This window comes from Salvelinus namaycush, chromosome 26 (genome assembly GCF_016432855.1).
Source record: "Salvelinus namaycush isolate Seneca chromosome 26, SaNama_1.0, whole genome shotgun sequence".
Taxonomy (NCBI): Eukaryota; Metazoa; Chordata; class Actinopteri; order Salmoniformes; family Salmonidae; genus Salvelinus; species Salvelinus namaycush.
In genome coordinates this window covers 43,682,182-43,700,273 of record NC_052332.1, presented here as the reverse complement: position 1 = coordinate 43,700,273, position 18,092 = coordinate 43,682,182, and the positions used below count along the sequence as shown (strand labels likewise).

Below are 18,092 nucleotides of genomic sequence, written 5' to 3'. Positions count from 1 at the left end.
AACTTCTTAATTCTTTAAATAATAGTCCTGTACAAGGTATTTCCATAGCTGGTAAAGAAATTATTATAAGCCAGCTGGCTGACGAAACTACACTTTTTCTGAAAGACGCTGGTCAGATTCCCATATCGATCAATGTGATATAGAATCCATTTCCAAAGCATCTGGTATGTGTCTTAACATTAATAAATGTGATCTCATGGCTGTCAAAGACTGTGGGACACCTTCATATTTTGGCATTCCAGTGAAAGAAGAACTTACTTATTTAGGCATAACCATTACTAAGGATCAGAAGTCTGGTGGCTTCCTACATTTTAACCCTCATTAAAAAAAAAACCAGAAGAAGCTAAATCAATGGCTGCAGAGGGACTTATCTTTAAAAGGAAGAGTCCTAATAACCAAGGCTGAAGGTTTCTCTAGACTAACATATGGCGTTCTATCTTTATATCTTGACGGTAAAATAAGCAAGGAGATAGACCAGATGCTTTTCAACTTTCTGTGGAGAAACCGTACCCATTACATGAGGAAAACTGTTGTAATGAACACTTATGAGAATGGTGGGCTGAATTTTCTAGACTTTACTACCTTAAAATATTATTTAAGATCAATTGGATAAAACAATTCCTAAGAAGACCCACTTCTATGTGGAACTTTATTCCTCATGTCTTCTCTACTTTTGGTGGCCTTTAACTTCATGTTAGTTTGCAATTATAATATTGACAGTTCAAGTGAAACTCTGCTTTTCATCGGCAGGTTTTCTTGTCATGGTCCTTCATTTATAAGCATCATTTTTCTTCACACAGATATTATATATGGAATAAAATCGGGACATGTTGAATAAAAATACTTATTTGTTTTTAGAATATTGGTTCCGAAATAATATCCTATTGGTGTGACAACGTGTAAATGCAGAGGGTTTTTTACTTCTTTATAAGGATAATTTTACAAGATCCCAGTAACACTTAAAGATGTTTGCCATTGTTTTAGACGCCATTCCCTCAGGTGTTGCTTTATTATTCAGGAACGTGTCAAGACCTGACCCTCAGAGCCTACCTTCCCTTGACCCTGCTGACTCATCAGTAGGAAAGATTTGTTTCTCTTTTGGTCCATTCAACAACAATAGCGCTATAGGAGCCTTGTTTCAACAGGATGTCTATACCTTATGTCATGCTTTATTGGAATGGTTTTATTGATAATGTCTGTTGGAACAAAGTTTGGATGTTGCCACATACATACCTACTTATTAAAATTATTCATAAATATTATCCTGCCAACCACTAGATTAAGTTTTTTTTATCTCCAAATTGTACCTTTTGTAATGACCACCCAGAAACAGTGTTGCATCTTTTTCGGTATTGTATTCATGTAAGGAATCTGTGGCAAGACATCAGTAGATTTATAACTGAACACATTTATGAAGATCTTACACTATTGTGGAGAGATGTACTTCTTGGATTCTTTACTTAGGATAGAAATAAGTTGAAACAATTTTATGTAATTCATTTCATTATTCCTTTGGCCAAATTTCATATTCACAAATGTACATTTACAAACAAAACAACATTTTATTACCTTAAATTGAACTACACTACCAGTCAAAAGTTTGGACACACCTTTTTTATTTATTTTTACTATTTTCTACATTGTAGAATAATAGTGAAGACATCAAAACTATGAAATAACACATATGGAATCATGTAGTAACCAACAAAGTGTTAAACAAATCTAAATGTATTTTTTAGATTCTTCACAGTAGCCGCCCTTTGTCTTGATGACAGCTTTGCATACTGATGACGTCAGTGATCTTCAGGTCGTTCCTGAGTTCCCAATTTACAATTCTGAGTTAGATGAAAGTTCAAAACGTATTTCCTCAGTCGTAGCTCGTTTACCCGAGTTTCCAGTTGTCTTCACTAAAGACAGATTGTGCAGTTTCCCGAGTTAACGGTTGTTTTGAGCGTGGCACAAATCATGCTTCATTGACAGCAGGGCCAATGTTGAATGTTTATCATTTTAAAATGTGGAAAAGAGACCCTTAATTTTAGACGTGGTACCACACAGCCACTCCACTGAATAGCAGGCTAGTGATTGCTTTGCAATGCTTGCAGTTAGTCACTGATTCCTTCCAAACCACTCATTGTTGAATTTGACTACATCCTCATCAGCACATATATCACTCCAGTGTAAATTGCTAAATTGTAATTACTTCGCCACTTTTGGCCTATTTATTGCCTTACCTTCTTACTTCATGTGCATGTATACAGATTTTTCTATTGTGTTATTGACTGTATGTTTGTTTATTCCATGTGTAACTCTGTGTTGTTTTTGTCACACTGCTTTGCTTTATCTTGGCCAGGTCACAGTTGTAAATGAGAACTTGTGGCCTACCTGGTTAAATAAAGGTGAAATAAAAAAAACACTACAAGCTTGGCACACCTGCATTTGGGAAGTTTCTCCCATTCTTCTCTGTAGATCCTCTCAGGCTCTGTTTTTGCTTTGTCATTACGGGGTATTGTGCATAGATTGATGAGGGAAAAAAAAGATTTAGTCTATTTTAGAATAAGGCTGTAACGTAACAAAATGTAGTGAAAGTCAATGGGTCTGAATACTTTCCGAAGGCACTGTATACAAAACTACATTCAACGGACTAATCTGGGTTTGGAGGATGTCAGGAGAACGCTACCTGCCCCAATGCATAGTGCCAACTGTAAAGTTTGGTGGAGGAGGAACAATGATCTGGGGCTGTTTTTCATGGTTCGGGCTAGGCCCCTTAGTTCCAGTGAAGGGAAATCTTAATGCTACAGCATACAATGATATTCTAGATGATTCTGTGCTTCCAACTTTGTGGCAACATTTTGGCGAAGGCCCTTTCCTGTTTCAGCATGAAACTAGCATGAAGCTAGCACCGGTGGAGAGACCAAAAGCCTCCTGACAGTTGGGGCTCCAACAGAAAAAAAACTTTCGGACTGGTCAAATCCGTAGCACGATGTGCATGAGCCTTTCAAACATGGCTCCGGCATTTCCGGCTCTCTCGAACGGGAGACGAAGGATGGAAAACAAACCATCAGGCGTGACAAAAGCAGACAACTCTTAGGCTCAGTTAGAGGGACCTGACAATATCCCTTCAGCAGATCAAACTTGCTAATGTACTTAGTAGCGCCAACACGGGTCCACACAATCGTTGACCCTGGGCAAAGGTCCGGCTTAGTAACAACATTAAGCCTCCAAAAATCTGAACAAACCGCAGAGACCCATCCTAATATGCAGGGCGAACTCCACGGACTGTTGCCATGTAGTGCAACGCCATGTTCAAGCATGAACTCCACCTCACTGTGGAGCGTCTCTCTCTTTTCAGGGTTCACTCGATAGGCATGATGTTTGATCGGGGTCCAGTCCCCAACGTCAACGTCATGCTCCAGTACATTTGCCTGAGCTGGCACATCCGAGAACAAACCCTGATATTCCAAAAGCAGTGCAACAATGTCGCCCCTTTCCTCCGTTGACAAGTGTGCCAAATGGACATCAAGGTTATCTAGACTTACTTAACCGTCCAACTGGCACAGTGTGTATTGGGCTTTCCTCTAGCTTAGTCAACGGTGACAGCAGTGGCCATAGTCAGTTTCCCCCGACCCGATTGTAACGGAGGAAGTATGGTTTCAACACGTTGACATGACAACGGGTTCTCTTCTTCTGTTGTTGCTCAAAGGATCTCTGTTTCTCAAAACTTGGGAGTTTTAGGAAACTATATAAAAATTAAAGAAATTGATAGACAAAAAGTGTGTTTTGTCTTATGTTTAATTGTTGACTGCCAGTAAATGCTATGTTAACATTGGAGAAGGCGACGCATTTAAGTAGCAACGCATTGAAGTTGATTATGTTGTGTAATGGAAGTTGTTTTCTGTTGGTGGTGAGCAAACTTGTCCAACAAAAATATAGGATATATTTGTGGTCTTAAGGGGAAGGTGTTCCAGGTTTTTGTTTTTCCATTTTGAGGTTGAACTTTTAGGACGTAGGCATGTAGGGCGCACCGATTGGCATCACCTCGTTAGTCAGTATGTGTTACACCTGTTCTGGGTTGTCCATCTCGTTAGTCAGTATGTGTTACACCTGTTCTGGCTTGTCCATCTCGTTAGTCAGTATGTGTTACACCTGTTCTGGCTTGTCCATCTCGTTAGTCAGTATGTGTTACACCTGTTCTGGCTTGTCCATCTCGTTAGTCGGGAGGTTTTTCACATGTTCTGGCCCAGGTACTATTTAAGAGTAGCTGGCCCAGTGCTCCACTTGTCTTGAGAAATGTGGAGAGTCAACACCTTTAATTGGCGCGCCCTAATTGAGTTCTAGAAAAACATTCCTTTGTCTGATCTTCCCTGTTTTCTTTTTGGTTTGCTACCTGTTTAAGTTTGGCTAGGTTGTAGCAACCTCATGATGGGTATAGAAAATGGTATCATGTAGTAGCCTCAACCTATCGATGTTACATTGAGCTGGGTGAATATGAATGACAGTCATCCAATATGCTGCAGTAGAAATAAGGTTATGCTCATAAAAAAATGTAATTATCTTCCCTCATCTTAAACGGGACCGACGGCAACTGCTCCCAACGGAGTTATTTTCCTACCAAAAGCTGTGCATCTGTTGCAGGTCAATAATATATTAACGTTACTATTAGAATGAAAGGCTACCAACGTTGCTCTATCAAATAGAATAACTCCTCGGGGTTTGGAATGAAATCTCTTATGCTAGTTAGCTAACTCATTTAGATGCAAGTAGCAACAGTTAACTACTAGTTAACTAAGAAAAGACAACTTACCCTTTTGTCCTTTCTCAATGTAATTTTAGTATCGTCGCTAATTCTTGTTCCAGACAGTATTTAGTTAATTGGTCCTCAAACCGGAACACGCATCATCACACTCCCTCCCCTGATTGGTCGAGTAGGAGGGCCTTGTATCTGTGGTAACTAGTGACGACCTGTTCGTTCGGAACCTGCAAAGACCAATACCAGAACGCAGTAATGTTCCTAGAATAAGTACAATTGATGTTTGCAGTTACTATACGGAAACAAAAATATGAAAGCAACATGTAAAGTCTTGGTCTCATATTTCATGAGCTGAAGTAAAAGATCCCAGAAATTTCCCATATGCACAAAAAACTTATTTCTCTCAAATTGTGTGCACAAATGTTTAAATCCCTGTTAGTGAGCATTTCTCCTTTGCCGAGATAATCCATCCACCTGACAAGTGTTGCATATCATGACCATTACATAGGTGTACCTTGTGCTGGGGACAAAATGCCACTCGAAATTGTGCAGTTTTGTTACACAAAACAATGCCACGAATGTCTCAAGTATTGAGGGAGTGTGCAATTGGCATGCTGACTGCAGGAATGTCCACCAGAGCTGTTGCCAAATAATTGAATGTTCATTTCTCTACCATAAGCCACCTCCAATGTTGTTTTAGAGCATTTGCCAGTACGTCCAGCCCGCCTCACAACCTCAGATTGTGTGTTACCATGACAGCCAAGGACCTCAACATCCGGCTTCTTCACTTTTTGGGATCGTCTGATACCAGCCACCCGGTGACACTGAGGAGTTTCTGTCTGTAAATTAAGTCCTTTTGTGGGAAAAACTCATCCTGATTGGCTGAGCCTGGCTCCCCATTGGGTGGACCCAAGCCCACCCATGGCTCCGCCCCTGCCCAGTCATGTGAAATCCATAGATTAGGGCCTAATTAATTAATTTAAATTGTAACTCAGAAAACAAATTGAAATTGTTGCATTTATATTTTTGTTCAGTATATTTAACAAACATAAGACCGGCCTTATATATTTTTTTATTGTCATAAACTTGTACAAAACATAACAAACAAAAAGATCAACAACGTTCTTCCCTAAATCAATGAATTCCCAATTAATCGTACGAGTCCCTCTCGTACGATAATCGACAGAGCGTAAGTAAAGCATCAATCCCAACATAAATACATCTAAACCTTGTTGCTACAGTGCAAGACAGACCTGTTGCTTCCAGATCAGACATCAGGCAAATAAATGACAAGTCAAAACGTTTCAACATAGCCATGGTGATGTCATCTTCCCCCTGCCACCACCATGGTGATGGCATCTTCCCCCTGCCACCACCATGGTGATGTCATCTTCCCCCTGCCACCACCATGGTGATGGCATCTTCCCCCTGCCACCACCATGGTGATGTCATCTTCCCCCTGCCACCACCATGGTGATGGCATCTTCCCCCTGCCACCACCATGGTGATGGCATCTTCCCCCTGCCACCACCATGGTGATGTCATCTTCCCCCTGCCACCACCATGGTGATGGCATCTTCCCCCTGCCACCACCATGGTGATGTCATCTTCCCCCTGCCACCACCATGGTGATGGCATCTTCCCCCTGCCACCACCATGGTGATGGCATCTTCCCCCTGCCACCACCATGGTGATGGCATCTTCCCCCTGCCACCACCATGGTGATGGCATCTTCCCCCTGCCACCACCATGGTGATGTCATCTTCCCCCTGCCACCACCATGGTGATGTCATCTTCCCCCTGCCACCACCATGGTGATGTCATCTTCCCCCTGCCACCACCATGGTGATGGCATCTTCCCCCTGCCACCACCATGGTGATGGCATCTTCCCCCTGCCACCACCATGGTGATGGCATCTTCCCCCTGCCACCACCATGGTGATGGCATCTTCCCCCTGCCACCACCATGGTGATGGCATCTTCCCCCTGCCACCACCATGGTGATGGCATCTTCCCCCTGCCACCACCATGGTGATGGCATCTTCCCCCTGCCACCACCATGGTGATGGCATCTTCCCCCTGCCACCACCATGGTGATGTCATCTTCCCCCTGCCACCACCATGGTGATGTCATCTTCCCCCTGCCACCACCATGGTGATGTCATCTTCCCCCTGCCACCACCATGGTGATGGCATCTTCCCCCTGCCACCACCATGGTGATGGCATCTTCCCCCTGCCACCACCATGGTGATGGCATCTTCCCCCTGCCACCAGTGGTTTCAGACTGCAGCAAAGCCTGGCTTTCAGGGGCCGCATGTATCAAGCATCTCAGACAGGGGTTGGAACCGGTTCAGGGAACAGAACTGAAAACAACGACATTTTACGAGGAACGAAAAGGGATCTCTAGTGTTCCGGAACAGAACCGTCATTTTCAAATCTTGATAACCGGTTAATAACGCTATTTTTTTATTCCCAAAATATTCCTAATGTCTAGTATATAATTCTGTAATTAGGTGAAGTTATACATCTAGTAATCACCTAAACACATTGGTGCTAATTGGGGGAATACATTTATTTAACTCTAAATGTTAAAACGATATTGATTTCACAGTTTTAAAAAGTAACGAAAAGGCACTATATTAACTAACTTTTTTTCTGCTCGGAACACCGGAATGGAACATAAAGAACAGGGTTCTGCTCGGAACACCGCAATGGAACATAAAGAACAGGGTTCTGCTCGGAACGGAACGATTGGAAAATAATTTTGGTTCCAACCACTGCTCAGAGTAGGAGTGTTGATCTAGGATCAGGTCCCCCCCGTCCATATAATCAGAGGAGTGTTGATCTAGGATCAGGTCCCCCCCCCCGTCCATATAATCAGAGGAGTGTTGATCTAGGATCAGGTCCCCCCCCCCGTCCATATAATCAGAGGAGTGTTGATCTAGGATCAGGTCCCCCCCGTCCATATAATCAGAGGAGTGTTGATCTAGGATCAGGTCCCCCCCGTCCATATAATCAGAGGAGTGTTGATCTAGGATCAGGCCCCCCCCCCCCGTCCATATAATCAGAGGAGTGTTGATCTAGGATCAGGTCCCCCCGGTCCATATAATCAGAGGAGTGTTGATCTCGGATCAGGTCCCCCCCCCGTCCATATAATCAGAGGAGTGTTGATCTCGGATCAGGTCCCCCCCCCCCGTCCATATAATCAGAGGAGTGTTGATCTAGGATCAGGTCCCCCCCGTCCATATAATCAGAGGAGTGTTGATCTAGGATCAGGTCCCCCCCGTCCATATAATCAGAGGAGTGTTGATCTAGGATCAGGTCCCCCCCCGTCCATATAATCAGAGGAGTGTTGATCTAGGATCAGGTCCCCCCGGTCCATATAATCAGAGGAGTGTTGATCTCGGATCAGGTCCCCCCCCCGTCCATATAATCAGAGGAGTGTTGATCTAGGATCAGGTCCCCCCCGTCCATATAATCAGAGGAGTGTTGATCTAGGATCAGGTCCCCCCCCGTCCATATAATCAGAGGAGTGTTGATCTAGGATCAGGTCCCCCCCCCCGTCCATATAATCAGAGGAGTGTTGATCTAGGATCAGGTCCCCCCCCCCGTCCATATAATCAGAGGAGTGTTGATCTAGGATCAGGTCCCCCCCCCCGTCCATATAATCAGAGGAGTGTTGATCTAGGATCAGGTCCCCCCCCCCGTCCATATAATCAGAGGAGTGTTGATCTAGGATCAGGTCCCCCCCCCCGTCCATATAATCAGAGGAGTGTTGATCTAGGATCAGGTCCCCCCCCCCGTCCATATAATCAGAGGAGTGTTGATCTAGGATCAGGTCCCCCCCCCCGTCCATATAATCAGAGGAGTGTTGATCTAGGATCAGGTCCCCCCCCCCGTCCATATAATCAGAGGAGTGTTGATCTAGGATCAGGTCCCCCCCCCCGTCCATATAATCAGAGGAGTGTTGATCTAGGATCAGGTCCCCCCCCGTCCATATAATCAGAGGAGTGTTGATCTAGGATCAGGTCCCCCCCCCCGTCCATATTATCTTGTTCATTGTGTTCTGAAAGGCAAAACTGATCCTAAATCAACACTCCTATTGTGAGAAGGTTGATCAATACGGCCCCATGTATTTCTAATGGTCTTCAAATAATTTCTGAGTCCAGACAGTTTCCTTTAAACACTTTGTTGATCAGTGAACCAACTGTGCGTGTGCCCGTTCATCGGTCGATCTCTCCATCTTAATAACCTACATCTCACTCTCAGTCCTTCTTGTCCTGTCTCTCCCTTCGCCTCTGGCGGGCCTCGGCGGCCATCTTGAGCAGTGAGAGCAGGATGGGGACACACATGGGCAGGAAGAGAGGGATGTAGATGGCAAACTTCTGATCGTCAGGGAAGTAGAGGAGGTGGAGGAGGGAGGGGTCGAAGAAGGCTCGTTCTGATTGGAGGATAGCTTCCTTACTGTACTGCAGGGCCAGGCCCAGGTTCCCCGCCTCCAACTGACCCACAGCCAACTGGAGAGAGGCAACTGCCGCCGACACCTGACGGACAGGAACAAGAGCCAATCACCAGTTAGAGACCATGACGATAGCAAGACAAGACTACTATTTCTCACACACACACCTGTTCTGCGATGTTGTCGTTGATGACGATGTTTCCTATCTGGTCCAGCAGCTGGGCCAATGAGGTGATGGTTGTCGTTGCCGTGGCAACGTTCTCTACACTGCGACTCCATAGGAGGCGATCCAACTCCCAGTCAGCCAATCCCGCGGGGCCACACGGGCCAACCAGGAAGCCAGGGGGAGGGGCTGACGACTGGACACCTAACATCAGCCTGATGGAGAGACAGAGAGGGGGGGGGTAGTTTGGCCAAACTGTTAAGTGGACAACGAACACCAAGTTGGAAGGAAGCGATTCATTTGGGTCCATCTGAACTTTTTGTCAGTGGATGGAAATTGTACGGATAGGGACGTGTCATCTCCACTGACAACCAACGTACGTCTCCCAAGAAAGACTGGAAAACACGGATCAAATCAACACGCCAGTACTGACCGTAGCTGCGCTAGGAAGACTCCCATCACTCTGGTCATGTCTATGTTGATGTCAACAGGAAGCTCTGTCCCATTGACATTATACACCTAGAGAGAGAGGGAGAATACACACCTTATTCACAAGACAGTGTGTGTGTGTGAGTACGTGATGTACAGTGCCTTCAGAAAGTATTCTCACCCCTTGACTTTTTCCACAGTTTGTGGTGTTACAGCCTGAATTTAAAATGGACTACATTGAGATTTGGTGTCACTGGTCTACACACAATACCCCATAATGTCAAAGTGGAATTGTTTTTTCAGATTTCTTAACAAATGAATTAAAAATGAAAAGCTGAAATGTGCTGAGTCAATAAGTATTCCACCCCTTTGTGATGTCACCCCTTTGTGATGTCACCCCTTTGTGATGTCACCCTTTTGTGATGTCACCCCTTTGTTATGTCACCCCTTTGTTATGTCACCCCTTTGTTATGTCACCCCTTTGTTATGTCACCCCTTTGTTATGTCACCCCTTTGTTATGTCACCCCTTTGTTATGTCACCCCTTTGTTATGTCACCCCTTTGTTATGTTAAGCCTAAATACGTTCAGGAGTAAAAATGTGCTTAACAAGGCACATTAGTTGCATGGACTAAATAGTGTTTAACATGATTTTTGAATGACTACTGATAATTGTCAGAGATGAGGTAAGTTCCCTCAGTTGAGCTATGGATTTCAAGCACAAAGACCAGGGAGGTTTTCCAAAACCTCACAAAGAAGGGCACCTATTGGTAGATGGCAAAAAAACAAAAAAAAAGCAGACATTGAATATCCTTTTGAGCATGGTGAAGTTATTAACTACACTTTGGATGGTGTATCAATACACCCAGTCACTACAACGATACAGGCTTCCTTCCTAACTCAGTTGCCGAAGAGGAAGGAAACCGCTTAGGAATTTCACCATGAGGCCAACGGTGACTTTAAAACAGAGTTTAATGGCTGTGATAGGAGAACACTGAGGATTGATCAACAACATTGTAGTTACTCCACAATACTAACCTAAAGGACAGAGTGAAAAGGAAGCCTGTACAGAATACAAATATTCCAAAACATGCATCCTGTTGACAACAAGGTACTAATGTAATACTGCAGAAAATGTGGCAAAGCATTTATCCTGAATACCGAGTGTTATGTCTGGGGACAATCCAATACATTTCTGAGTACCACTCTCCATATTTTCAAGCATAGTGGTGGCTGCATCATGTTATGGGTATGCTTGTAATCATTAAGGGCTGCAGAGTTTTTCCAGGATAAAACATTTATGGAAGCACAGGAACAATCCTAGAGGAAAACCTGGTTCAGTCTGCTTTCCACCAGACACTGGGAGAGGAATTCCCCTTTCAGCAGGACAATAACCTAAAACACAAGGCCAAATCTACACTGGAGTTGCTTACCAAGAAGACAGTGAATGTTCCTGAGTGGCTGAGTTACAGTTTTGATTTAAATCTGCTTGAAAATCTATGGCAAGACTGGAAAATGGTTGTGTAGCAATGATCAACAACCAATTTGACAGAGCTTGAATAATTTTTTAAAGAATAAATGGGCAAATGTTACACAATCCAGGAGTGGAAGGCTCTTCAAGACTGTAATCGCTGCCAAAGGTGATTCTAACATGTATTGACTCAGAGGGTTGAATACTTAGTGTTGTATTTTTCATGATTTTATTTTACAAATGTAAGAATTTTTCTTCCACGTTGACATTTGTGTTGTTGACAAAAAAAATGACAATTTAATCCATTTGAATCCAACTTTGCAACAACAAAATGTAGAAACAGTTAAAGGATGTGACTACTTTCTGAAGGCACTGTACGTACAGTGGGGAGAACAAGTATTTGAGACACTGCCGATTTTGCAGGTTTTCCTACTTACAAAGCATGTAGAGGTCTGTCATTTTTATCGTAGGTACACTTCAACTGTGAGAGACGGAATCTAAAACAAAAATCCAGAAAATCACATTGTATGATTTTTAAGTAATTCATTTGCATTTTATTGCATGACATAAGTATTTGATCACCTACCAACCAGTAAGAATTCCGGCTCTCACAGACATGTTAGTTTTTCTTTAAGAAGCCCTCCTGTTCTCCACTCATTACCTGTATTAACTGCACCTGTTTGAACTAATTAGCTGTATAAAAGACACCTGTCCACACACTCAATCAAACAGACTCCAACCTCTCCACAATGGCCAAGACCACAGAGCTGTGTAAGGACATCAGGGATAAAATTGTAGACCTGCACAAGGCTGGGATGGGCTACAGGACAATAGGCAAGCAGCTTGGTGAGAAGGCAACAACTGTTGGCGCAATTATTAGAAAATGGAAGAAGTTCAAGATGACGGTCAATCACCCTCGGTCTGGGGCTCCATGCAAGATCTCACCTCGTGGGGCATCAATGATCATGAGGAAGGTGAGGGATCAGCCCAGAACTACACGGCAGGACCTGGTCAATGACCTGAAGAGAGCTGGGACCACAGTCTCAAAGAAAACCATTAGTAACACACTACGCCATCATGGATTAAAATCCTGCAGCGCACGCAAGGTTCCCCTGCTCAAGCCAGCGCATGTCCAGGCCCGTCTGAAGTTTGCCAATGACCATCTGGATGATCCAGAGGAGGAATGGGAGAAGGTCTTGTGGTCTGATGAGACAAAAATAGAGCTTTTTGGTCTAAATGCCACTCGCCGTGTTTGGAGGAAGAAGAAGGATGAGTACAACCCCAAGAACACCATCCCAACCGTGAAGCATGGAGGTGGAAACATCATTCTTTGGGGATGCTTTTCTGCAAAGGGGACAGGACGACTGCACCGTATTGAGGGGAGGATGGATCACGAGATCTTGGCCAACAACCTCCTTCCCTCAGTAAGAGCATTGAAGATGGGTCGAAGATGGGTCGTGGCTGGGTCTTCCAGCATGACAACGACCCGAAACACACAGCCAGGGCAACTAAGGAGTGGCTCCGTAAGAAGCATCTCAAGGTCCTGGAGTGGCCTAGCCAGTCTCCAGACCTGAACCCAATAGAAAATCTTTGGAGGGAGCTGAAAGTCTGTATTGCCCAGCGACAGCCCCGAAACCTGAAGGATCTGGAGAAGGTCTGTATGGAGGAGAGGGCCAAAATCCCTGCTGCAGTGTGTGCAAACCTGGTCAAGAACTACAGGAAACGTATGATCTCTGTAATTGCAAACAAAGGTTTCTGTAACAAATATTAAGTTCTGCTTTTCTGATGTATCAAATACTTATGTCATACAATAAAATGCAAATGAATTACTTAAAAATCATACAATGTGATTTTCTGGATTTTTGTTTTAGATTCCGTCTCTCACAGTTGAAGTGTACCTATGATAAAAATGACAGACCTCTACATGCTTTGTAAGTAGGAAAACCTGCAAAATCGGCAGTGTATCAAATACTTGTTCTCCCCACTGTATATGTGTGTGTGTGTGTGTGTGTGTGTGTGTGTGTGTGTGTGTGTGTGTGTGTGTGTGTGTGTTACCATGATGCCACCCCACCGCGGGGAGCTGAAGGCGTTGGAGGCGACCGTGTATTTGCGGTGGTCGGTGATGTAGAGGGGGGAGTGACGTGCATCTGGAACGTACAGCAGGAAGTTCAGGACGGGGTTGGATGAAGCAGCGCTGGAGCCTGGACACACACACACACACACACACACACACACACACACACACACACACACACACACACACACACACACACACACACACACACACACACACCAGTGAAATGACTGTAACCGTTCGGTATGGGGACCTCGGTTCGGTCCGCACAGTGAACCCCAATTAATTATATATAACATTTAAAAAACGCTAGGCTATGCCTACACTGCGTTGTACGCCTCGAGTAAAACTGAGCTAAAAAAAAAAGCATTTCAGGACCCACATGCACCTTGTAATCAACATCCTAATCTTAAACGGTGTATTTCAAACTCCTGTTGTGAGGCGCAGCCGGAAACTAGCTCTGTACGACGGCGGGTGGTGGGGTCGATAAACGGAGGATCCTCAATCACCGTTTGGAAACATTTTAGTAGGAAATCAACTAAATGTATTGAATTGATTAGAAAATCAAGATGTGATGAGACAAAATGCCGCAGTGATTTATTTTCCTTCAAACTTTCTGAAGAGGAAACAGTGACCCCGAACCCACAATAGGTACCGAACCGTGACCCCGAACCCACAATAGGTACCGAACTGTGACCCCAAACCCACAATAGGTACCGAACCGTGACCCCAAACCCACAATAGGTACCGAACCGTGACCCCAAACCCACAATAGGTACCGAACCGTGACCCCAAACCCACAATAGGTACCGAACCGTGACCCCAAACCCACAATAGGTACCGAACCGTGACCCCGAACCCACAATAGGTACCGAACCGTGACCCCAAACCCACAATAGGTACCGAACCGTGACCCCGAACCCACAATAGGTACCGAACCGTGACCCCAAACCCACAATAGGTACCGAACCGTGACCCCAAACCCACAATAGGTACCGAACCGTGACCCCAAACCCACAATAGGTACCGAACCGTGACCCCAAACCCACAATAGGTACCGAACCGTGACCCCAAACCCACAATAGGTACCGAACCGTGACCCCAAACCCACAATAGGTACTGAACCGTGGTGTTTGGTGAACCATTACACCCCTAGAAATGACACCATCCCACCAGACCAGTACTTACATTCTGACACCCCAACACACACGCTGCTGCTACTGTCTATTATCTATCCTGTTGTCTAGTCACTTTACCCCTACCTACAGTATACTGCTGTTACTGTCTATTATCTATCCTTTACCCCAACCTACAGTATACTGCTGTTACTGTCTATTATCTATCCTTTACCCCTACCTACAGTATACTGCTGTTACTGTCTATTATCTATCCTTTACCCCTACCTACAGTATACTGCTGCTACTGTCTATTATTTATCCTTTACCCCTACCTACAGTATACTGCTGTTACTGTCTATTATCTATCCTTTACCCCTACCTACAGTATACTGCTGTTACTGTCTAGTATCTATCCTTTACCCCTACCTACAGTATACTGCTGTTACTGTCTATTATCTATCCTTTACCCCTACCTACAGTATACTGCTGTTACTGTCTATTATCTATCCTTTACCCCTACCTACAGTATACTGCTGTTACTGTCTATTATCTATCCTTTACCCTACCTACAGTATACTGCTGTTACTGTCTATTATCTATCCTTTACCCCTACCTACAGTATACTGCTGTTACTGTCTATTATCTATCCTTTACCCCTACCTACAGTATACTGCTGTTACTGTCTATTATCTATCCTTTACCCCTACCTACAGTATACTGCTGTTACTGTCTATTATCTATCCTTTACCCCTACCTACAGTATACTGCTGTTACTGTCTATTATCTATCCTTTACCCCTACCTACAGTATACTGCTGTTACTGTCTATTATCTATCCTTTACCCCTACCTACAGTATACTGCTGTTACTGTCTATTATCTATCCTTTACCCCTACCTACAGTATACTGCTGTTACTGTCTATTATCTATCCTTTACCCCTACCTACAGTATACTGCTGTTACTGTCTATTATCTATCCTTTACCCCTACCTACAGTATACTGCTGTTACTGTCTATTATCTATCCTTTACCCTACCTACAGTATACTGCTGTTACTGTCTATTATCTATCCTTTACCCCTACCTACAGTATACTGCTGTTACTGTCTATTATCTATCCTTTACCCCTACCTACAGTATACTGCTGTTACTGTCTATTATCTATCCTTTACCCCTACCTACAGTATACTGCTGTTACTGTCTATTATCTATCCTTTACCCCTACCTACAGTATACTGCTGTTACTGTCTATTATCTATCCTTTACCCCTACCTACAGTATACTGCTGTTACTGTCTATTATCTATCCTTTACCCCTACCTACAGTATACTGCTGTTACTGTCTATTATCTATCCTTTACCCCTACCTACAGTATACTGCTGTTACTGTCTATTATCTATCCTTTACCCCTACCTACAGTATACTGCTGTTACTGTCTATTATCTATCCTTTACCCCTACCTACAGTATACTGCTGTTACTGTCTATTATCTATCCTTTACCCCTACCTACAGTATACTGCTGTTACTGTCTATTATCTATCCTTTACCCCTACCTACAGTATACTGCTGTTACTGTCTATTATCTATCCTTTACCCCTACCTACAGTATACTGCTGTTACTGTCTATTATCTATCCTTACCCCTACCTACAGTATACTGCTGTTACTGTCTATTATCTATCCTTTACCCCTACCTACAGTATACTGCTGTTACTGTCTATTATCTATCCTTTACCCCTACCTACAGTATACTGCTGTTACTGTCTATTATCTATCCTTTACCCCTACCTACAGTATACTGCTGTTACTGTCTATTATCTATCCTTTACCCCTACCTACAGTATACTGCTGTTACTGTCTATTATCTATCCTTTACCCCTACCTACAGTATACTGCTGTTACTGTCTATTATCTATCCTTTACCCCTACCTACAGTATACTGCTGTTACTGTCTATTATCTATCCTTTACCCCTACCTACAGTATACTGCTGTTACTGTCTATTATCTATCCTTTACCCCTACCTACAGTATACTGCTGTTACTGTCTATTATCTATCCTTTACCCCTACCTACAGTATACTGCTGTTACTGTCTATTATCTATCCTTTACCCCTACCTACAGTATACTGCTGTTACTGTCTATTATCTATCCTTTACCCCTACCTACAGTATACTGCTGTTACTGTCTATTATCTATCCTTTACCCCTACCTACAGTATACTGCTGTTACTGTCTATTATCTATCCTTTACCCCTACCTACAGTATACTGCTGTTACTGTCTATTATCTATCCTTTACCCCTACCTACAGTATACTGCTGTTACTGTCTATTATCTATCCTTTACCCCTACCTACAGTATACTGCTGTTACTGTCTATTATCTATCCTTACCCCTACCTACAGTATACTGCTGTTACTGTCTATTATCTATCCTTTACCCCTACCTACAGTATACTGCTGTTACTGTCTATTATCTATCCTTTACCCCTACCTACAGTATACTGCTGTTACTGTCTATTATCTATCCTTTACCCCTACCTACAGTATACTGCTGTTACTGTCTATTATCTATCCTTTACCCCTACCTACAGTATACTGCTGTTACTGTCTATTATCTATCCTTTACCCCTACCTACAGTATACTGCTGTTACTGTCTATTATCTATCCTTTACCCCTACCTACAGTATACTGCTGTTACTGTCTATTATCTATCCTTTACCCCTACCTACAGTATACTGCTGTTACTGTCTATTATCTATCCTTTACCCCTACCTACAGTATACTGCTGTTACTGTCTATTATCTATCCTTTACCCCTACCTACAGTATACTGCTGTTACTGTCTATTATCTATCCTTTACCCCTACCTACAGTATACTGCTGTTACTGTCTATTATCTATCCTTTACCCCTACCTACAGTATACTGCTGTTACTGTCTATTATCTATCCTTTACCCCTACCTACAGTATACTGCTGTTACTGTCTATTATCTATCCTTTACCCCTACCTACAGTATACTGCTGTACAGTATACTGCTGTTACTGTCTATTATCTATCCTTTACCCCTACCTACAGTATACTGCTGTTACTGTCTATTATCTATCCTTTACCCCTACCTACAGTATACTGCTGTTACTGTCTATTATCTATCCTTTACCCCTACCTACAGTATACTGCTGTTACTGTCTATTATCTATCCTTTACCCCTACCTACAGTATACTGCTGTTACTGTCTATTATCTATCCTTTACCCCTACCTACAGTATACTGCTGTTACTGTCTATTATCTATCCTTTACCCCTACCTACAGTATACTGCTGTTACTGTCTATTATCTATCCTTTACCCCTACCTACAGTATACTGCTGTTACTGTCTATTATCTATCCTTTACCCCTACCTACAGTATACTGCTGTTACTGTCTATTATCTATCCTTTACCCCTACCTACAGTATACTGCTGTTACTGTCTATTATCTATCCTTTACCCCTACCTACAGTATACTGCTGTTACTGTCTATTATCTATCCTTTACCCCTACCTACAGTATACTGCTGTTACTGTCTATTATCTATCCTTTACCCCTACCTACAGTATACTGCTGTTACTGTCTATTATCTATCCTTTACCCCTA

At 43.3% G+C, this 18,092-nt stretch overlaps 1 protein-coding gene across 1 annotated transcript in view; it reads right to left on the bottom strand.

Moving 5' to 3' along the window:
- Positions 1–8,737: 8,737 nt before the first annotated feature.
- Positions 8,738–18,092, bottom strand: part of pigs (phosphatidylinositol glycan anchor biosynthesis, class S) — an 18,093-nt gene continuing 8,738 nt past the window's right edge. Inside the window, exons 4-7 of the mRNA XM_038964820.1 lie at positions 13,324–13,469; positions 9,804–9,889; positions 9,375–9,585; positions 8,738–9,292 (exon numbers count right to left, since the gene is read on the bottom strand). Coding sequence (XP_038820748.1) covers positions 9,014–9,292; positions 9,375–9,585; positions 9,804–9,889; positions 13,324–13,469 — 722 coding nt within the window. The 3' untranslated portion in view covers positions 8,738–9,013. The remainder of the gene's footprint in view (positions 9,293–9,374; positions 9,586–9,803; positions 9,890–13,323; positions 13,470–18,092) is intronic.